The following is a 22485-nucleotide window of genomic DNA, read 5'->3' on the forward strand; positions in this document are numbered from 1 at the left end:
TGCGAGCATTTCCCATATTTTTCTGATAACAATGAGTATCTGAGTTCCTCAAAAATAAATTCTAGATTTGTGTGTGTGTGTGTGTTACTAGCACAGCAGGATGCTTAGCCCTAATTTGAGTTTTGTGTTGCTAAAGTAAAGAACTGACCTTTGACATATCCATCCCCCCTTCAATTTTGCTCCCCTTCCATAGCTTGTTGCTGGATTTCACCAGGCTAAGTGGCATAAAAGATAAATTGAAGGAGACCTATGAGGTCATTGTTCAGGAACAAAAGCTTGGACTTGGGCTGGACAGTGAATCAGGGTTAAGTGTTCGTATCATTTTATTCTGGCAAGCTTTTCTCATAAAATTATAGGCTAAGGTGGCATAGATAATGAGGTCTTTTGATCTCAGAGTGGGCATCTCAAAGATCATTTGCTTTATGAAGCATCCATCATTTGAGGTAGAAATGTCACAAATATTTAACCAGAAACATAGAATATTGTCCTTTAGATTAGGGAAGACATCCTTGATTCAAAAAGCTTTTTCATAGCTTCTTGTCTGTAAATAGCCCAAATTTAAGGATGCTCAGTTCTAAAGTTCCCATTGTGGAGCTCCCGTCTGAAATATACTGAAATCTGTTTATAATAAATGCAGGTGTAATGAAAATCCTCTTTATAATAAAGTAAAATTAAAGCCTGTATCTGTTTGGTGCTATGCAAGTGGGTTTAATGGTGTTACTTTGCAGAGGCCTTTCTCTCTGGAATGTAATAAAGGTCCAGGAAGTTCTCCTAAACTGAAGAGCTGCTAAACACCTCATCCACTCCCACAGTCATGAGATGAAAGCGAAACCACTGGCAAAGTTCCTAGCAGCTCTGTGGTAAAGTAAATAAAGCATTTACTGCTACTCTTTTTTGATTCAAAAGTGAAAAGGCAAGCTTGCTAGTATTTCTCTGACCAGTAGAATGAAAAGGAGCTATTCCCTGTCTTTCCGAATAGAAAGTCCTGTTGATACAAAGCCAACTATGAAGGAAAAAAACCTTGGAGGAGGGGTGAAAGACCTTAACCTTTCTCCCCACCCCCAAGAAAAACCTAACAGAGCTGAAGCTACAGGCCACCATTTATTATTAATACCTATGAGCTGTACTTATGAATTGTAATTGGATACAGGGAGTGTAGCCTTCCCTAATGTTTTTGATGGTAGATAACTGCTTCCATTAGAAATTCCAGATAAATGGCTTGGGTTGGAAGAAGAGATGCTCTTAACAAAGCCTAGGAGTCGGGGCAGGATGATGACTGGCCTGGGAGTGGGTGTTCTTGCTTGCAGGGAAAACTTTGGGCCTGGCCTTGTGCTGGAGTTCCCTAAATGTCTTTTTGGGAAAGAAGGTAACAATACAATGTTCCAGTAGAGCCCATTGCCAGCACTGGATCAGTGCATCAGGTGAACTCCAGATGGTTCCTCAGGAAGGCTTTCCCAATGGCAAGGAGGGAGGTGGCAGTAAAATAGGAGTCGGTGTTTGAAGCTTGTAACTGCTATTGGCAGGTTAAGCGTATGTCCTGTTCCTCACGTCTTCCCTCCATGCGCAGCTGGAACAGTCTTGTTTCTGGGATGTGTTGGGTTTGCTGCATATGTACATAGGACTTCTGGTTTCTGCTGTGCCAGTGTGCCAAGTCATTACAAGCACCTGAACCATGCTCCTGGAGAGAAACTGGAGTACTGTCATGTCACTGTTGAAGTAACTTCCATGAAAAAGTTATGTCTGTGTGTGTTAATATACACATATACTAAGTATGGAAATACCAAATTGGCTGAAAATGTCAGGTGAATAGGGTGCTCTGCAGATGCTTTCAAATATCTGTCCATATCATTAGCTTGTGGCTTGGATTCTGCCTAGCTTTACTGAAGTAGTAAAATAGTTTCTGTCCTAAAAAAAAAAAAGAAAAAAAATTATATGAAATAATAGTGCTTGAATTATACATTGTTTTGGTGTGTTATTACTGCTTTTGGTACACTAGTCCTGCTACTTCAAGAAGCTTATTTAAGTGTAGTGGACAGTGATGTAGTAGGTGATGTGGGATCAAATACACACTAACTGGTTCACAAGCAATAACCATGGTGTGACTTTTTTTTTAAAATAATCAGAGAACAACCATTTATTTAAAATGCTTAGCCCATATAATATATAATATATACAACATTATTATTAGTTACACATGACACAACTTGGGTTATGGAGTTTTATGCCACTAGTCTTTTACTCCCTTTTTAATAAGTGAAGCTAATGTCCTAATGGCAGTTCAATTGCTTCCACCATTTTTGAAGTGTTACTAATTAAAGACACATTTGAAACAGAGCAAATCAAAGTCTAACCAAAGTAAAACCTGGACTGTCCATATATGGCATGTAAAAAGGGTGTACAAATAAGCAGATTTGCCAAATGCCTCCAATATTAATGGTGTAGGCACACCCAGCCTGTTAATATACCCATGCCTTCTCCACACCCAGCCTGGAGAAGAGAAGGCTCCAGGGAGACCTTATTGCAGCCTTTCAGTACTTAAACAGGGCTTATAAGAAAGATGGGGGCAAAAATTTTAGCAGGGTCTGTTGCAATAGGACAAGGGGTAATGGTTTTAAACTAAAAGAAGGTAGATTTGGACTAGATAGAAGGAAGAAATTTTTGACAATGAGGGTGGTGAAACACTGGCACAGGTTGCCCTGAGAAGTGGTAGATGCCCCATTGCTGAAAATACTCAAGGTCACTTTGCACAGGGCTCTGAGCAACCTGATCTAGTTGAAGATGTCCCTGCTTATTGCAGGGAGGTTGGACTAGATGACCTTTAAAGGTCCCTTGCAATCCAAACTATTCTATGATTCTGTTTCTATGATAATACTTCATTTAGGAATATTTGCTATTAGTAGGAAATGTAAGTTGAAGTCCCTTCTTCTTGTTAAAGAAGTGTTGAAACAATACTGTGCACTCTTGTCTTTGTCTTTTTAAGCAAAGTTAGAGGGTAGATCTCTCTTCCTCCTCTAGAAGATGTTGAGACATCTTGGTTTAGCAAAGATGCAGCACAAGGTGTTTTCACTGTAGGATAGTGAGAGAGAAAGAGAAAACAGATGTTGAGTTAACACTTCTTTATACCTGCAAAATCATGGGAGAGAAAACTCTTTTGACACCATCAGTCTTTTGGGACAGTAGAAAAGACAGTTGTCATGGTTTAACCTGAGCCGGCAACCGAGCACCACGCAGCCGCTTGCTCACTCACCCCCCGGTGGGATGGGATGGGGGAGAGAATCAGAAGCGTAAAAGTGAGAAAATTCATGGGTTAGACACAAGGTAAAGACAGTTTAATAAAAGCCACGCATGCAAGCAAAGCAAAACAAGGAGGACATTCACTACTTTCCATCGGCAGGCAGATGTTCAGCCATCTCCAGGAAGGCAGGGCTCCATCACATGTAATGGTCACTTGAGAAGATAAACGCCATCACTCCAAATGCCCCCCCCCCCTTCCTTCTTCTTCCCCCAGCTTTATATGCTGAGCATGACATCATATGGTATGGAATATCACTTTGGCCAGTTGGGATCAGCTGTCCCAGCTGTGTCCCCTCCCGACTTCCTGTGCACCCCCAGCCTTCTTGCTGGTGGGGTGGTGTGAGAAGGAGAAAAGGCCTTGACTCTGTGTAAGCACTGCTCAGCAATAACAAAAACATGTCTATATTATATCAACACTGTTTCCAGCAGAAATCCAAAACACAGCCTTATATTAGCTACTATGAAGAAAAATAACTCTATCCCAGCCAAAACCACCACAACAGTGTGGAACACAAAATGTCCTCTTTCCACAGCTTATGAATCCCTCCTGATAGCTGTAGATTACATGGATCTAAGATCACTAGGATTACAGTAACCAAGTCTAAGTTTGCTTGTGTGGGAGAGTGCTAGTCCCAAAGAGCATTATGGGTGTTGTTCCTTCCTTCATTTCTGTTCCTCACTGCTTTGTTATTGTGATATTCGACCTTAAGCTCATTTCAGACACTTTTCCTTTCATCATCAATTTAGTATAATAGTCATTAGCATTAGTTAGTGTATACAGTGTCCGTAATAGTTTTATGTGGTTTTGCACAGTTTATACATTGTGGTTTAATAACATGATGTGTTCTCTTTGCCATGTGTAAGTCTCGTCCCCATTTAGTTAGTGTCCATTTTTACTGTATTTCCTCCCTTGGATATGTTTCCACTGATGGCTGCATCATGGGGCAAATATGACTTGCAAATGGCAGTAGTCTCACACCAACTTCCCATTAATGAGAGGGCAAGGGAAGAGCAAACCCCTGTGCCAGAGGTGAGAACACAGCTGGAAAGCATGGGCAGAATCAAAGTCTTCACACATGAGGATGAAGATACCACTGCCAAACCTTTTCCTCTCTCTCTTCTGTTGCTTTCATTCTTTGGGATTTTACTTTGGCTTTTGCAGTTGAGCCTTCCTGTTCTATTTCATGCTAAGACGTTTGATAACAGAGGTGTAAACCTTGCAGGGAAACAAGCAAATCAACCAAAACCATGGCATTGTGCACTAGAGTAGGTTCTGCTTTCAGCAGCTCATTGAAAACATGTAACTGTTATTGGTCTGATTTAAGTTTTTATATACATGCTCGTACAGAGGACAGCAACCTCAGGCATTAGGAGGACAGTATTACTATGATGACTAATGAAAAACCCCTTTGTTTTTTATTGGGCATTGATTCTTCCCTTGTCCTTCTGCATGAATTCATACACTGTACTGTCCTCCATTTGCAAACTTGTGTTGGGGAAAACATTTTCTTCTAAGAGCTGGTCTTTGAAATTGTGCCCTCATTTTTCTTTCTTGAAGATACTTTGCAGGATCAGAATGTATTTAAATCCTTGCATTTCCAGAATTAACAAAAGCAGCACTCAGAGCAGGGCTGCATTGCTGCAGAGGGCCAGGAAGGGTGGAAGTAGTTTCTGTGCTATAAACCTCATGACTGGGTGTAGGATGTGCAAAGACTGATCTCTTGCAAAGGAGATGAGAACTGTGGCTATTCTCAGAAAAGTAGAGCAGGCTTTCAGGCTGAACCACTGCAACTGATCCCTTTAACTCTTGATTTGGATCATGTATTAAACTCTGCTTACCTTTTGCATTAAGAAATATAAGCATACCCACCCATATCCCCCAAATGATCCTACTTGCTGTACAAAGAATGTAGATAAATAATAGCAATTATCCACCCTGGTGCATTACTCTGACTTTGCCTGTAGCTTTTCCTTGGATCAGATTGAGTTGGATGACTTAATGGCAATGGACAACAAAAGACTAAACAGTCGCTTTGTAGAGTAACTCATTTAGATGACTGACAAAATGTATGTATCATTGAGTTTCTACATTAAGAAAGGAAGAATCAGTGTTTTTGAGACTCCATAAATGTATTTTTATAAACACAAACTGTATTCATACCAAGTATGTATTATTTCTTTATTTGTTTGTTTTTCTTTGTAGCAGAACAAATGCATGGTTCCTCTGTAAGCCTAAAAGCAATATCTTTCTTCTTCACTATGTAATTCTTGATCTGAGTAGCAGGTAGTCTTATGAATCATTTTGAGCCAATGTTAATTTTATAAATTGCATTCCCTTTTCCACAATTCCCATGAAAAAGGTATTCAGCTAGATGAACACTCTTGGAAAATTTTAACAGGACCCTTGAAATCTGTTTGAATTCAGCTTCTTTAAAAAAAATCTCTTTCTAATGGAAGCTGTGAAAGTATCAGAGATTCTTATGCCTTAGAGGCAATTTTTCTTCCATACGTAATGGTGAAACTCCGCTGTTATAATATATGGGTGTTTAAAATATTCTCTTTGTTAAATTGAAGCTCCCGCTTAGAAGTAGGTGAGTTGGGCTCTTCTTGTTTGTTTTGTGAGACTTTTATTATTATGCTTGACCAGTATTCATATGGTTTTCATAGCATTTTCCATTTGTGTTTTTTTCCCCAGTCTTTTCCTGGCCCAAGTCTTGAAAATGAAGATTTTAACATACCTCCTATAACTCCTCCGTCATTGCCTGACCACTCCCTGGTGCACTTGAATGAAATAGAGTCTGGGTACCACTCTCTGTGTCATCCCATGAACCACAATGGCCTCCTTCCATTCCACCCACAAAACATGGATCTACCTGAAATTACAGTATCCAACATGCTTGGCCAAGACGGGACACTGCTTTCCAATTCCCTCTCTGTGGTAAGAATTTTTAGTCTTTCCCTTCTGTTCTGCTTTAAATTGCAAAATCGTGGAAATACAGACCTGTTTGAAATACTCTTAGGGGCCAACTCCTGCACCACTCAAGTCATGGAGTGAGCTGGCCTGACTCTGGGTTTTACATCGCACTCCCTATGTCAAATCCTTGCCCCAACAGAGGCACTGGGGGTTTTACTGCTGAGTTCTGTAAAGCCAGGATGTTACCCACTTCCTTTAGTAGAATTACTCCCACTTTACATGGATGTAAATAAGGCCAAAAGGAGGCTCAAGGCTCTGACTTCCACTGGAGCACGGTTTGGATCCAGATGGCTGTTGTTCTGTGTTTGTCTGACGAGGCTCTTTCCATTCTCATTTGCATGTGCTGAGAGATGTACAAAAATTTAATATCTCCTTTCTTGTTTACCGCACATTTGGAAAACAGCAAATGTTATTTCTGATTCTAGGCCAAATCTTATAGCCTTTTTACAGTTCCCAGTCCTTAGCCAGCCAGAATCCAATTGAAATGACTGGACGATTTGCTTATAAAGTCTGTCAGATAGTCATTATGGTCGTAATCTTGGGAAGCCTGATATTATAAATCACTTCTTTGAATGTTAAATTGCTTGCAACAACTGCAGAGCTACTTTACATGTTACATTTTCAAGTGGGCTCTACAAATAATTAGTATACTTCTTGCATAGCAGCTCCAGACAAGATTATTTCACGTTGATGTACAATTCTAAGCCAAAGAATCAAAAATCCCATGGGGGAGGATGGGACCTGGCATCGTGTGGTGCTCACTGGACTTTAGGCACTCTGCTAGATGGGCTGTCCAGGAACTGCAGATCCAGACAGCCAAGGTTAAGGATCTGCTATTCCTAGACATCTAAGGGTCTGGGCTTCTCACTGAAGAATCAGAGGCTTAGGGCCCCATGTCCCAGCTGGGAGGCTCTGTGCTTAGGGACTGAGGGAGTTTAGGCTTCCAGCTTGCTAGCTCCTAAAAAACCAAATCAGTTCTCGGAGCCTGGAAGCTGAAGCAGCGTATGGAAGTTTGGGGGCTGAGAGATCTAGACTCAGCTCCCCATCAGCCCCTCAGAGTAACAGCCCCAGAGCCAGGGGCCGTAGTGGCCAGAAAACAGTTAGTTTACAACAAAAATCTTCCTTGGCACAGGGCTTCATTGCAACTTAATTAAAATAAAGCTGCCTTGACTTTGAGGAGCTCTACATTCCCTCTGAGGATGTCCAACAAGCTGTACTGCAGGGGGGCTAGTCTTGGCTTCTTGTGTGCTGCTTAGTTGTTATTGATTTACTAGGATGTTGCACGCTTTGTGTTTGAGGTCAGAATCTGACCCCAGGGTTATGTTCAATAATGGAAGAAGTGGGGGAGAGGCAGATTTTAATAGAGAAATATAAATATACTTCATGGAAATGTTTTGAATTTTGCTTGCATTTCTACAAAGCTGATGGTGTGCATTAAAGAGAATGAGCTAAATCTTGTGTGGGGTTCTGAGAATCAGGGCTATGAAAGGACTTGAAAAAGTAAGAGAAATGCTTGGCACTCCAGTCAAGACAAGCAGTATTTCATGGAATTGACCTCTTTTGAGCCATGGCTATGGCTCAGAACTATGCATTCGTTTAAGCTCTGATGTTCCACATTAATCCCTTGCAACAGGCTCTGAACAAAGGGCCTTGAGAGTTTGTAGATCATCACAGTGAATTATTGCACTGGGGGCAAATACAAAAAAGCTGAATAATATAACTAGGCAATTTTGCTATTGGGACTTCATGAAGATCAGAAAAAATTAAAAATCAGACCTCAAGAAAATATGCACCAAATTTTAACAGTCATTTCTGAGGATTCATTCAATAAATGAAGCATGATCCTTGAAGCATCATGGGCTAAGTCAACTGTTATCCCCAACTCGCATGCCCTTTGCACATGAAAGGGCCTCTTAACTAGCAATAGTTTTAACTCAAGCTGGCTTGTCTGTCAAGGGGATTAAGCTACATCTCATGTTAGTACAACTAGTAGGATGTTAACCCCATGATTCTGTACAGTTCAAACGCTGTTTGGCAATATAGTTCCTCTGATTTGAATTCGATAACTTGAGAGAAATTAACTTGAGGGAGATCATTTCAGTTAATTCTTCGCTGAATTCAGTGACTTCTTCAGTGAATAGAATGGCCCCATTGTCCTTTTGGCTTTCTCTAGATGAAGACAGACAGAGGATTTGTAGAGTTAGCATTCTTTACTTAGCTTTGAAGCTCTTTATAATCCAGAACCTTTTATATTTTTTCTTCAATATGACTCTTTTCTCTTGCTATTACTCATCTCTAAGTTTCCTTTTTACTATCTCATCAAACTCTGATCCATTTAACAAGCACTTGCCTAAATCACTTTTCTATTGCCTCATATCGAAAATAATGTATAAGTTTCTCCAATCTAAACCCTTGCTGCTGTATAATTTCTGGTATATCAACTACTGCTTAGTGTATTTGGAAACCATGTATCTCGCTTCATTTTTCAGGGCACTAATGAGTATTTTTAGAAAATTATTCTTAGAAATGAATCTGTTGGCTGTTCTCTATCCCTAATTCATTTCACATCTTCAGCAAATTTTACTTATATTGGGACAAATTCAGCTGCAGTGCCTCTGATTGAATTTGGTGTATTTTTTTTACTTTCAACATACTTTCTTTCAGCCAGTTTTTAACCCATGTTGGTATTTTGGCAATGATATCTTCCTTTTTGTCTGTGTTAGAACTAGTGAGTGGTTTTCAGTTGCTGTTTTTATAGACAAAGCATTAATTAATACTAGTCAAACAAGAGAAAGGAAACACAGTCAGCTCAGAAACAAAGTAGGCAAATAGTTTGTACGATGCATATAGCTTTTTTTTTTTTCATCTTCACTACCAGATGTTTCCAGATGAGGATTTCTGTGGTTTTGGACAGATTGAAAATTGAGGATGTACCCTTTCTAAAACGCCTTCAAAGCTCCCCCCAATAGAAGTCCTGGTTTCATACTGTGCAGCACTCCCTCCAAGCTGCAGATGAAATCCCTTTGATTAAGGATTGCAGGATTTGCCCCAAGCTCTGTAAGAATTCTCCTCTGTGGAAGTGCTTAAACACACACAATAAGAGCCCACTACCAGCTCAATGAATTCTTATTAGGGATCAGCTTCTTACAGACTTTTTACACTGTGGGAATTCTTTCTGAAAAATTTTACAATGCTGGGAGATGAAAATTTCCCATTGCCATTTACTGTGTCTGATACTTAAATTTGGAATTAGCCTCCTTTGAAGTTTTTTGATTGATTTGACTTACTATTGAAGCTCCAGTACTTTAAAAAAAAAAATCACTAAAATTTCTCTTTCTCATTATTCTGCTGTCAGTTCATGTATTAGTTTCTATGTTTGTGTATTGTTGTTTTGTTTTGTGTATTGTTGTTTTGTTTTCTGCTTGGCACACACATACACATGCACACTAATTTATACCATGCTGTCACATACAGATTTCATTAGATTATCATTATATCTGGATATTGGGGGTTCAGAAGTCTACAGAATTTATGCAGAATGTGATACATGGTGGTATGAACACACAGTACAGCCCCAGCATGGTCGGCCACATGTGGGAGCTCTCTAAAGTCCTAATTCAAAATAGATATGACTTCTATTCCTGCTTCTTAAGTGGATCCAATTAGACAGAGTTGTTTAATGAAGATGTACTCATGGTCCTGTAGGCATGTTTGTTTTTATGTAATGGAATAGGGATCCCTTCCTGATTTACCACAGTTGAAAGTAGCCCTGTGTAGATTTGGTTCAGTTCTGGTTGGGGCTTGACCTGCCAGCACTTCTCTGTTTGAATGAATTTTCCTGAAATATTCCAAGGACTGCAAGATACACCCTTCTAATGTTTGCAAACAAATGCATGTATATACCATCCCTATGAGAATGTGTGTTTATATGTAAAAATGCTTTTGGAAGTGTTCTATAAAATAAGATTTACTATGTGGTCATTTTATCAACAAAATTAGAGACATTTCAGCTTCTTTAGTATATCCTATAGATGTTTGCCTTTTTCCCCAGGAAACCAGGGTTTAAAATCACAATGCTGTTTTTACATAGAGGAAAAGGACCCTATTTTTGGAATGCTTTCATTTATATAATCTTGTGCTGATCTTTTTGAAAATGTGGCTTATGATGTTATATTATAGAAAATTTACAAGAAAGAAATAAAAGAGATTTTAGTTCCTTGAAATGCTTCAAATTCCTGGGTTTGAAGTTTAATGTAGAAAAGATATTAAAAGACAATAAAATAAGGGGATTTATGTCCCAAATGTTCTACTTGTGCTGGTAACAAAAGCCAACATAATATGTATACTTAGGTTTATTGTCACTTTTAGTATACACTCAAAGCACACTTTGAATTCAAAGGCTACTGTACAACTGTTTTGACAACCACCACATCAGTAGGTAATGTGCAGGACATATGAAACTGAAGCAAAAATGTTTCTTTAGGTCTATAGGGAGTACAGTACATCGATGAATTCAGATATATTAGAGCAGCATGAATTTCTAATATGTTGCTCTTATGGAAAAGACCACTGGCATATTGAATAATGCTGCTTTCAAAGCAGAGCAGAAAATGTGATTACAGACAATTTCATTGCTGTTTTTAAAATAAATATTTTCCAAATCTTGAGGTATTTTATTTCATGTAGTGCATAAAATATTTAACAGTGGACTGGAGCTAAAGATCTTCTAGGACACCGAAGAGTAGATGATGTCAGCTATAATTATTCAAATGTGGAATAATAGAAGCATTAGTTTAAAATAAAATGCATGTCACAAAGGCCCACATCCTTATATAAAAAAAAGCAATAAAAAGCTTTTTTTTGTGCACATTTTGACAGAAGAATAAAAGCAATGAATAATTATTTAACAGTATGCCCCAATTCATCAAAGCCCAAATGATTACGTTATAATTTTTCATGAATTGTATTTTTTAGATATGCAGCCCATCAGAGAGTAGTATCTTAAACAAAATGTGGTCTTGTATAACAGGGAAGAAAGTGGACAGCTACTTTTTTTTTTTTTTTTAATCTCAGGTAGAATGAAGCTAGTATTTCTTATTCATGGTACAGTTGCTGATAAATCCAATACAGGAGATTGTTGTTGTTGTAGCTGGGTTGTATTTAAGGGAATTTTTTTAACAGTTTCATACATATTTGGTTAAATTCAGTATTCATGACTCATCTTGCGCCTGACCTATACGGTTGAATTTTTTTGGCACCTTTAAGTGTTAGTGCAAACTACTGAGTTAAAGAGAAGATTTTTACTTCTGATGAACAAGATGAATAACTTTCATAAAAAACTAAAAGATTTGCCCTTTCTAGCCTAAGTGTTGAGATTTGAATCATGCTTGGATACTTTTTTCTAGTTTGTATTGCATGCCAGTGGTAGAAGATCCTTTCAGTCTCTGGTGAATACTTCACATTTGTGTCTCATTACCAGGCTCTGGTCTTCAGTTTACATCAAAATTTACTGTTCTACTACACAGACCTGCTGCTACCCCAAATTTTATTGCAGTGAGTTATTGCCATCAGAACCACCAAATCATAAAGCTAAGGTCATGGAACATCTTGTGTTAAAGTATTTATTTTTTTCTCTTATTAAGCAACTTCGTATTCTTGCAGGATATATTTCTTTGTCTTTTTTTTTTTTTTTTTTTAAATGCCATATTTTACAAGCTGGAGTTTCTAACTGAAATAAGCCTTGTGTGACAAAAGGTTACAATAGTTAGTGTGTGTTTTGTCAAACAGCCTAACCATAGGGATACGCAGCCAAATCATCAGCTGATGTCAGTTGGCATAACTTTATTGTCTTCAGTAGAATTATAATGATTAATTCCATCAAGGGCTCTGGGACCTCATGTTTATCTTTCCTTACTTCTGATGTCTTCTCTTTTGTCATCACAAAGACAACAGAAAGGATATGTAGAGGAGCTGATTAACATGTAACTTGATCAAGGTTTTATAACTACCTGCATATTGCATATCTGCTAGTAGAAGGCTCTTCACCATGCTACAAAAAAAAGCATTAAAACATCCAATATCTAGAGATTACAGCTGGAAACAAAGCTTTCATTTTTAAAAGGGATAGAGATTTACCATTTAGATAATGTACTATGGCAGGTGGTTTGTTCTCTGTACCTGAGGATTGAAATCAAGATGGGGTATCTCTGAAAACAATGTGCTCTATCTGGCACTGGTCTAATGACCACCCAACTACAGCCGGGGGAGCAGAACCTTCCCATGGATCACATTGTCCCTCAGGGGCTCTCAGCAGTAAACATTAATCCATGAATAGAGGGACTAATGTAGAGGGAACATTGCTGGTAGCACCTCAGCTGTTAGCACCTCTACAGTATTTCCCTTTCAAGGGAAAATCAGCAGAGTGAAAGAAGGCACCCTGTGGGTGCAGGCTATTGATGGACCCCACCTTCTTGAGGTCAACAAGGACTAGAACTGCTGTGAAAATATTTGTGGCTAGTGTTTTTCATGAATGTATGTTTTTTTTCTGGTCTTGAAGTATCTGGTAAAGCTACACTTTCTGTCTGTAAGTACTAGGAACTTACCTTAAAGATAGAGCAAATAAATATTTTCTCAATCCTGTAGGAAAATATTTGTACATAAATGACCAGAACCCTGTTTAGAATAACTCCAGGTCTCATTTTTAAAATTGACAATGAAGCTGTTGATTTACTGTCAATTGGGAAATACAGCATTCTGCTTATTTGAGTGTGGTTGTTGAGACTCCATGTGGCTCACATATTTCACAAATTCAGTAGGAAAACAACTTCAGCATAATTTTAAGAAGAAATAACAAGGTGGCATATTTTATTTTTGAAAACAGCCTTCTGTAGAAAATGCTTTGCTGAACTTTTTTCGTGGAATTTACCCCTTGTCTGATAGGGATTTATTTACTACATTAAAAAGTAAGGAAAAAAAAAATGTGTAGCAGTATTAATTATTGTTTCTTAGACTTTAACCAGATAGGCACAGGCTAAGACATGATGAATGTGGTGTAGAGAGAAAGCCGCCAGTTGTGGGTGGTAGATTATACAACACCGCACATGTGAAGTACTCACAGGAGTGATTAATGCATAAGCAGCATCATAGCTGCAAGTGTCAAACAAAACAGATAATAGAGTATGCAAATAGAGAAAACATAACTCTCAGAAAATGTCAGAAATTCAGGGGTTTCAGCAGCAGAGACTGTTGACTTTAATATGCTGCTTTTAACATTGCATGTAGTTGTCGAGAAGAGCAAGATAATGAAATGTTTCTGAAGACTTAGTCTTTGGCAAAAAAAAATCTTAGTGATCTTGAGGCCTATAGATGGAATAGATAGGAAATGTCTTACGCACAACCTGTGAAGATGCTTTTGTGAAGACAAAAAGGAAGGAGAAGCCCACAGTGCAGATGAAAGGGAGAGTTTTGTGCATCAGGTGGAGTAGCCTCTCGTTCCACCTGTTTCATTATTTAAATGCATGCATTTGCATTCTTTGAAACTTGAAAGCAGTTGAGAAGACTGCACACCCTTCATGGATTTGTACTCATCATTTGCATTCATCATCTCATCCCATCTTGTTCAGGGAGTAGAAAGATGTCTTATGTGGACGAAACCAGTCCCATTATGGCATGCACTGTCTTAACTCAAGCTGCCATTTCCACGCTGGAAGTTCAAATGTGCTGCATGACTCTGCTGAAGGCTGAGACACCAGCAACCCAGCGTTTCATGCCGGTGACACCTGCTAGAACGGAGTGTGAATTCTCCTTGTCTAGTCTTGCCTATGTAGAGTCATAGATATTCAGCAAATTTTTTAATTCACTTTGGGATTAAAAATACATTCTTGGCTTTCTTGATTTTTCTGAGCTGAAGGAATTTAAAAGGTCCAATTAATAGTCTTATAGGGTTTTTATGTGTTTTCATGGTTTTACAGAACTTCAAATATCATTGTTTGAGTTTTCCACTGACTTTTTGCAGTGGAAAAATTCTACTTGGTAGTGTTTGGAGATTTGGAGAAATAGCCATCAGTAAAAAATAACTAATTTCTTATTTTTATTCCTTGTTCTTGTTCTTTCTCAAGGCCATTAAGAAATGCTTAAAGTGTAAGGATGTCTACTCCTCCCCTGGTCCTTTCAGTAATTTAAAGATTGATGTCTGCCTCTCTGCTTCTTCCCCCTTTCATTTATACTAAGTCTGTACAGATGTACTTTGTAAGTGCCCTTTCTCGTGTTGGGATTCCCAGGGGACGGTGTGTAAATCCTTAACCTCCACTGCTAGTGTAATGCCGTACTTCAGCCACATGTACGCAGATTAGGTTCTCTGTAGCCTCACTCCCACACCTTTGAACTGCATTTACATCATGTTGTATGTGCTGCTGCCTCTGTATTTGGACAATGAAGATATGAAAATGAATGTTCTTAATTCATTTTCTGCGCATATCATGGATGGATACAGTCACAAAAAAGCACTTGTAGTGTAGTGGCAGCAAGAAGCCTTACAGAGTGAGGAACACCTCTAAGGCATGCTTGTGCGTATCTTTCTGTTACAAACCACACAAAAATGACCCCTTTCCACCTGAAGTCGGGTGAACAAAGGCATTACAGTTTATCTTACGTATTATCAGTGTGTACCCAACATTCCCGTTTCAACCAACCTGCGGGGAAGGAAGAGAGACAAAGGAGATGATACAGGTAGTGACGTGACACCCCGTCTGCCTGCCCTGACTGCGGGATGATGCGGACTGCAGTGCTCAGGGTACGTGCATGCATACATACATACCTGGATACTCATATATACATATATATGTATGTAAGTATGCGTCATGCTGTTAATCAGTGAAGCTCTGGGTTGGAAAGGGAATGTAAAAGACAGGGTGTACCATCTGCAACATCCCCCTTTTCCCCAGATAGTGGATCCACATTGTATGTTAAACAGAGTCTGAAACTAGAGACAAATTATTGAAGTAGATGCAACAGTTTTAATTTATGTACTACACATGGTTGAATCCTAGAAAACTTTTAACTAATCCCTGGATTATGAGTGAGGTTGCCTCACAGTTAGGAGCTTTATATAAATAGGTACCTTTGCTATTTGAGTTACTACAGGAAGTAGGCTGGTTGCTAAAGTGAGACATGGCATACCTAATAGATGACAAGGTGAGGCTACTCCATATCCCATCTTTGAAATTCCACTACCTGACAGTGGTGATATTGGGCTACAGGTGTCTTTCTTTCACCCATACAAAAGTTATATTAACTGAAAAAATGGTTGAAATTAGATGTTCTGGTCCTTTAGCAAAAAAGCCCTGTGCATGGAGGATTTACAGCCCTTGATGAGAATGCAATATTTTTATTTTCAGAGATGGGACTTCCTTCTAACACACTTTAAGATTACCTTCATTCACACATAAAGAATTTCAGAGATTAAGTCAGTAACTAAGCTTCAGTTTCCTACACATGCCCTAATACTCAAGTGTGGGATCTCAGTTTAATGAATTTTATTACACTCCCCTTTCTTATGAAGTAGCATAAAAATGTGTTTAGTGCAATAGGCTTAGTGCTGATCTGGATATTAAGTGTAGCTTAAGTTTCCTGACAGAAAGTACACAGTGTAAAATAACCACTGGCAAAAGTTTTAAAAGTTATTTTTTCTAGAAAAAATAAACCACAGCATTTGAAAAATAATGCTAGTAGCACACTGTTCTTCTGCAGCATTTTCTTGTGTCTTGAAGTGCTTTTAGCTTGAATCACTAATCTTGAAGTTCCTAATTAGCTAAGAAGGTAATAGGCTGATAATAGTACAAATAGGTATTTGCAATATCAGTCCCTCATCTCTGTCGAGTACTATATTGTAGAATAAAGACATTTACTTTATTAAAAACCCAATAAAATGTAATACACAATATGCAAATACAGATGAGTCCCACGTTGAAAAAGGCCAAAAGAGACAGATCTAAGGGAGAGGAAAGAGATGACTCTACATTGTCGGACCCATAATAACGAAAGTATTACCAGGAGCTGATTTCATGTCTGACGATGAGCAACACAAAGGTGGGCAGCAGTGTGGTGAGAGACAACTTTCGGTATTAGAATGAGCAGAAGTCCTTAAATGTAATAAAGGCAGGAATTAACTGCCACGTGTTACACTTCTAATATGAAGCTATTACGGTACCTGCATATAATGATAGCTGAGACCTTTAAGCTATCATGCAACCTGTAAGTGATAAAGCAACCTTATTTAAGAGCCATGGAAAAGATGTGAGGATTGTTTCACCTGCCCTTGAAATGCAGTCGGCTCTAGAGAGAAGTGAAGTATCTGTTTAACCACAGAGCTTGATGCTCCGCTGCCCCAGACTCCCCGTCTCGGGCCTTACGGGCCGGTTGCATGGCACGCGTGTTTCTTCTCACTTGCCATCAGCTTTCGTGAATGTAGGGAGGGGAAAACACACAAAAGGAAAGTTCCCTGCCTAGGCCCTGGCCGATGTAATTTTAATTGTGGCGGGTGTTGTTACACTAGCTTTGTTGTTCATGGCCTCTGCCTCTGGACTGCATTTTAGGAGCTCTGTAACTGGCTGAAAATCTCAGTGGGACTTTCAGAAATATTCTGGCCTGATGTTGATCCTGTCCAACTCTAGCAGGGGCTTTCCCAGAGGTTCAAGAGAAACAGAGACAGCCCTATAGCAGATTCTTTCACTTGTTCATAAATGGCGAAAGTTTAGATTTTAGATTATATCAGATTAAGGGTGTGTCAACAAAAGTTGTCCATAATGATGCATACTCTGCCATCATCATTTCGAAATGGGTTTTCTTGTAACATTTGGAAAACTAGTGCAAGCTGTAACAAGACTGAAGAGAAGAAATACCATCTGATGTGCTGTTTTGAAACAATTTTTATTATTTTCATTATCATACAATTAAAGACAATATAGCAAAGCTGTGCGACAGGAAGAGGTTACATGAGTAACCTGACCTGTTGTGTCCTGGCTCAGTGCAGCCTTAGTGTTGTGTTACCTACCAAATTACAGAAATTACAGACTCTAAGGTCCCTCCCTGAATGTAGTCCAAGGGAGGACTTTAAAAGGTCATCTCCCTGAAAGCGTGATAGTCCATACGTTTGTCATTTCTGACAGATGTTTGTCTAACATTTTTTAGAGAATTCCTCTAATGGTATCTGCACAGACACCTTAGGCAAGCTCTGGGTACAGGTCCTCAACCTTAAAAATTCACCAACTTCATTGTATACATAAAATCCAGCAGTCAGTGGAGGCTAATGCAGACCATTTAATCTTTGCAGTTCTCTTTTATTTATTTTTACTTTTAAAGTGTGCTTATATGTGTATATATTTATGTTTATAAAATGTGTGTTTATCTAAGAATTAACAATAGGTAATAGATGTTGATGGAACAGCTAGGAAATAAATAATCAAAAGGGTGTATATTAACTCAGACTGTTTTGGTTCACAGCTGACTTGGCCATTTAAGAAACAGTAGAAAAATAATCAGCTTTTCCCAAATCTTATTAGCATGTAATCATGATCCAGATTGTATTAGCCCATAACCTACATTGAGCAAAATAACTCCTCTTGAAGGTTCAGCTATAGTGTGTTATTTTATGAAATTGTTTATGTGCATATTTTCAATATTATATTTATTTATCACCATCCATTACTTAGAAAGTTAGGCTGAAGGAATAGGTGTTAATGATGCTTAAGGAATGTCACTGCAAGTAATGGGATAAAAATAAGCAATGGGTGAAGCTTGGAAAAAAACCCCTGTAATATCATCCAAATAGTCTGCCAGGTAGTGTTAAAGCAGTGGAACATGTACGTATGGGAAAATCCTGCACTGGCTGGGAGTTGGGATGGATGATTTAATAGACCTTTCTTTGAGATGTAATTTCTATAACTGGTTGATACATACACTAGTGTTCAGACATTTGGACTCATTTCTTGTTTGTCTGGCAAATTGTTTCTTGTGAAAGGTTATAAATTACAATAAATAGACTTTGTAGAAGATGAGCTACATGATATACTTGGAAAGAGTTTCTCAGCTGATATTCAAGACATTAATGTCAAAGCAAAAAAAAAAAAAACCAATAGACTCCTAATCCCGTGGCTTTGCTTGAGTGCAGCGCTAGGAAGGTGCACTGCCATAAATAATATTTACATTGCATAGTCTACTGTATTCTAACAATAACTTAGTATAGAAAAGATAAAATAGAGAAACAAATGTTTCTTACTTAGAAGGAGTTTTTCCTCCTGAGTTTGCAACAAAGGGTTCACTGATGAAGGAGGGAAGAAGGGAGGGGGAAAGAAGGGAAAGCAAGCATTTATAAAAATGTTGATGTAGTTATAATTAGATCCATTCTAGAACCAAAAGTTTTATGCAGAAACTGACAGAAGGCTACACAATGATTATAGTTTGCTGACAAGCTGAATAGAGTTTCCTTTTTTTATCTTATGGTTTTAGGAGACCAAACTGTAAATAAATATGCAGTTTGACAGATTGTAATTGCGATCAGCAAGGCGTCTTTTCATTTAATCAGATGGTGTTATTAAAATGGGGTTACAATTAAACATTTTATAATGTGACGTAGAACTCTATTAAAATTCTCCAGCAAACAGTAATTTACATTCAATGCTTCTGCAACCCATTTCTTTTTGCAGTAACGTTATTGGCTTTGACCTTCCAGTCATTAGGTCTCAGTTTGCTGTTCTCTTCCTACTTTGATAAATGATATTAAGTATCCTCTTTCTTTACTTCACAGTGAAGCTTCAAAAATTAATTTTGCATTCTCTTATTGTATTATTTTTGACCCTTGTTAAAATTGCAAGACATTGGCCAAAGCAGGTTTGCCCCAGAGGAAATGTGGAACTACCTAAGCATAAATTTTCTAAACTTTGGGAATTGGAGATTTGATCAACTGTAAACATGTAACTGATTTACAATTAAATGTTTCAAGAGAAAGATATAAGTAACGTTCATCATATTGCTGCACCTAAGACATAATTTCAATTTAAGATGACACAAAGCCTTGGACTTGTCCCTGTCTTTCTGTAGATGTGATTAAGCAATTCCAAGATATGTAATAAAATGTTTTTCAGGAAGACTTTGAAGCATGACTACTATGCCTCCACATCGCATTCCCACATGGAGTCCACTCTTTGTTCCTGGAGTTTTGCTAACCTAAGTAGGAGAATATGAGCAGTCAGAAGCGGTTCAGTATTCTGCCTTCTAAGACTTTTCCAGGCTGTAGCTACTTACTGGGATCACCATCCTCTAAGCAGCAGAAAAGAACAAGGAGAATCCTTAGGAGTCTCCTACACAATTTTTGAACCATTCTTCAGGTGCATGCAGACTCCACTAACGAAACTGTGCATAGCAAATGTTTGGAGTGAAGGGAATGAGTGATTTGCATGAGCAAATTACATTTACAAGGGTGAAACAGCCTGAAAATCAGACAGCTAAGCTACTGCTCCTTTATATTACCCTTTTAGTTTGATGGACGTTTTTGGAGGAAACATCAGTTGTTTGAGGAACGGCAACATTTTCCTTACTGGAAAATAATGAGACACTGGTTATAAAACACACATTCTTGGTTTTTATCACTAGTAGTACACAAAAGAAAAGAATAAGGAGGGAAGGAGAAGAAAAGAGGGGGAAAGAAAAGTCAAGTATTCTTTCTTTTGGTGGAAAGTAGAGTTGCATGAATACTCAAGAAGAAAAAAAAATGGAAAGAAATAATTTGGTTTGACATGTTTATGTATTTATTTTAACTTCGCATTATCCCAGATTTGGAACCTCTTAAATTTTTCCTACTTTTCCTGTTACTACCAGGTGTTGGTTTCCCCTTGTGGTGTTCGACAAGTACAATCACTTTAGACTCGACAAGTAGAGTGCTTGTGGGTAAGGATGAGGGGGAAGGCCAATGAGGCAGATATCCTGCTGGGAGTCTGTTACAGACCACCCAACCAGGATGAAGACACAGATGAGACATTCTATAAGCGAATGGCGGAGGTCTCGCATTCGCTGGCCCTTGTTCTTGTGGGGGACTTCAACCTACCGGACATCTGCTGGAAGTATAACACGGCAGAGAGGAAACAGTCTAGGAGGCTCCTGGAGTGTGTGGAGGATAACTTCCTGACGCAGCTCGTGAGTGAGCCCACCAGGGGAGGTGCCTTGCTGGACCTGCTGTTTACAAACAGAGAAGGACTGGTGAGAGATGTGGTGGTCAGAGGCCGTCTTGGGCTTAGTGACCACAACGTGATAGAATTCTCAGTTGTGAGTGAAGTAAGGAGAGGGGTCAGCAAAACTGCTATCATGGACTTCCGGAGGGCAGACTTTGGCCTGTTCAGGTCACTGGTTGAGAGAGTCCCTTGGGAGACAGTCCTGAAGGACAAAGGGGTCCAGGAAGGCTGGACAGTCTTCAAGAAGGAAATCTTAAAGGCGCAGGAGCAGGCGGTCCCCATGTGCCGTAAGAAGAGCTGGCGGGGAAGGCGACCGGCCTGTCTGAACAGGGCAATTTTGCTGGGACTCAGGGAAAAGAGGAGAGTTTATCATCTCTGGAAGAAGGGGCAGGCAACTCACGAAGACTACAAGGATCTCGTTAGGTCAAGCAGGGACAAAATTAGAAAGGCAAAAGCCCAGCTAGAGCTCAGTCTGGCCACAGTCGTAAAGGATAATAAAAAATGTTTTTACAAATATGTTAACAACAAAAAGAGAGGCAAGGAGAATCTCCATCCCCTACTGGATATGGCGGGGAACATTGTCTCCAAGGACGAGGACAAGGCTGAGGTACTTAATGCCTTCTTTGCCTCAGTCTTTAATAGCCACTCCAGGTATCCACAGGGTATTCAGCCCCCTGAGCTGGAAGATGGGGATGGAGAGCACAATGTACTCCTCATGATCAGGAGGAAGCAGTCAAGGACATGCTAAACAACCTGGACACCCACAAGTCTATGGAGCCTGATGGGATCCACCCGAGAGTACTGAGGGAGCTGGCGGAGGAGCTTGCCAAGCTACTCTCCATCATTTATCAGCAGTCCTGGTTAACAGGGGAGGTCCCAGAAGACTGGAGGCTTGCCAATGTGACACCCGTCTACAAGAAAGGCTGGAAGGAGGATCCTGGGAACTACAGGCCTGTCAGCCTGACCTCTGTACCGGGGAAGATTATGGAGCGGTTGGTCTTGAGAGTGCTCACAGGGCACCTGCAGGACAACCAAGGGATCAGGCCCAGCCAGCATGGGTTCATGAAAGGCAGGTCCTGCTTGACCAACCTGATCTCCTTCTATGAGCAGGTGACCCGCCTAGTGGATGAGGGAAAGACTGTGGACATTGTCTATCTGGACTTTAGTAAAGCCTTTGACAGCATCTCCCACAGCATTCTCCTGGAGAAGCTGGCGGCTCGTGGCTTAGACAGGTTTACTCTTCGCTGGGTGAGGAACTGGCTGGATGGCCGAGCCCAGAGAGTTGTGGTGAATGGCGTTAAATCCGGCTGGCGGCCGGTCACAAGCGGTGTTCCCCAGGGCTCGGTTCTGGGGCCGGTCTTGTTCAATATCTTTATTGATGATCTGGATGAGGGAATTGAGTGCTCCCTCCCAGTTTGCAGATGACACCAAGTTGGGTGGGAGTGTTGATCTGCTGGAGGGTAGGAGGGCTCTGCAGAGGGATCTGGACAGGCTGGATCGATGGGCAGAGGCCAACTGTATGAGATTTAATAAGGCCAAGTGCAGGGTCCTGCACTTTGGCCACAACAACCCCATGCAGCGCTACAGGCTTGGGGAGGAGTGGCTAGAGAGCAGCCCGGCGGAAAGGGACCTGGGGGTGCTGGTTGACAGCCAGCTGAACATGAGCCGGCAGTGTGCCCAGGTGTCCAAGAAGGCCAACAGCGTCCTGGCCTGTATCAGGAATAGTGTGGCCAGCGGGAGTAGGGAAGTGATTGTGTCCCTGTACTCGGCACTTGTGAGGCTGCACCTTGAATCCTGTGTTCAGTTTTGGGCCCCTCACTACAAGAAGGACGTTGAGGTGCTGAAGCGTGTCCAGAGAAGGGCAATGAAGATGGTGAGGGGTCTGGAGCACAAGTCTTATGAGGAGCGGCTGAGGGAACTGGGCTTGTTTAGTCTGGAGAAGAGGAGGCTGAGGGGAGACCTTATCGCTCTCTACAACTACCTGAAAGGGGGTTG

General features: G+C 39.9%; 1 protein-coding gene across 1 annotated transcript in view; it reads left to right on the forward strand.

Annotated features, from left to right (window-relative positions):
* Positions 1–22485, forward strand: part of TOX (thymocyte selection associated high mobility group box) — a gene marked incomplete at its 5' end in the record, with an annotated part of 221129 nt that overhangs the window by 122958 nt on the left and 75686 nt on the right. Inside the window, one exon of the mRNA XM_082014844.1 lies at positions 5990–6232. Within this exon, the coding sequence (XP_081870970.1) occupies positions 5990–6232 (243 nt within the window). The remainder of the gene's footprint in view (positions 1–5989; positions 6233–22485) is intronic.

This window comes from Phaethon aethereus (genome assembly GCF_964289735.1).
Source record: "Phaethon aethereus genome assembly, chromosome: 2".
In the NCBI taxonomy this organism is placed as follows: Eukaryota; Metazoa; Chordata; class Aves; order Phaethontiformes; family Phaethontidae; genus Phaethon; species Phaethon aethereus.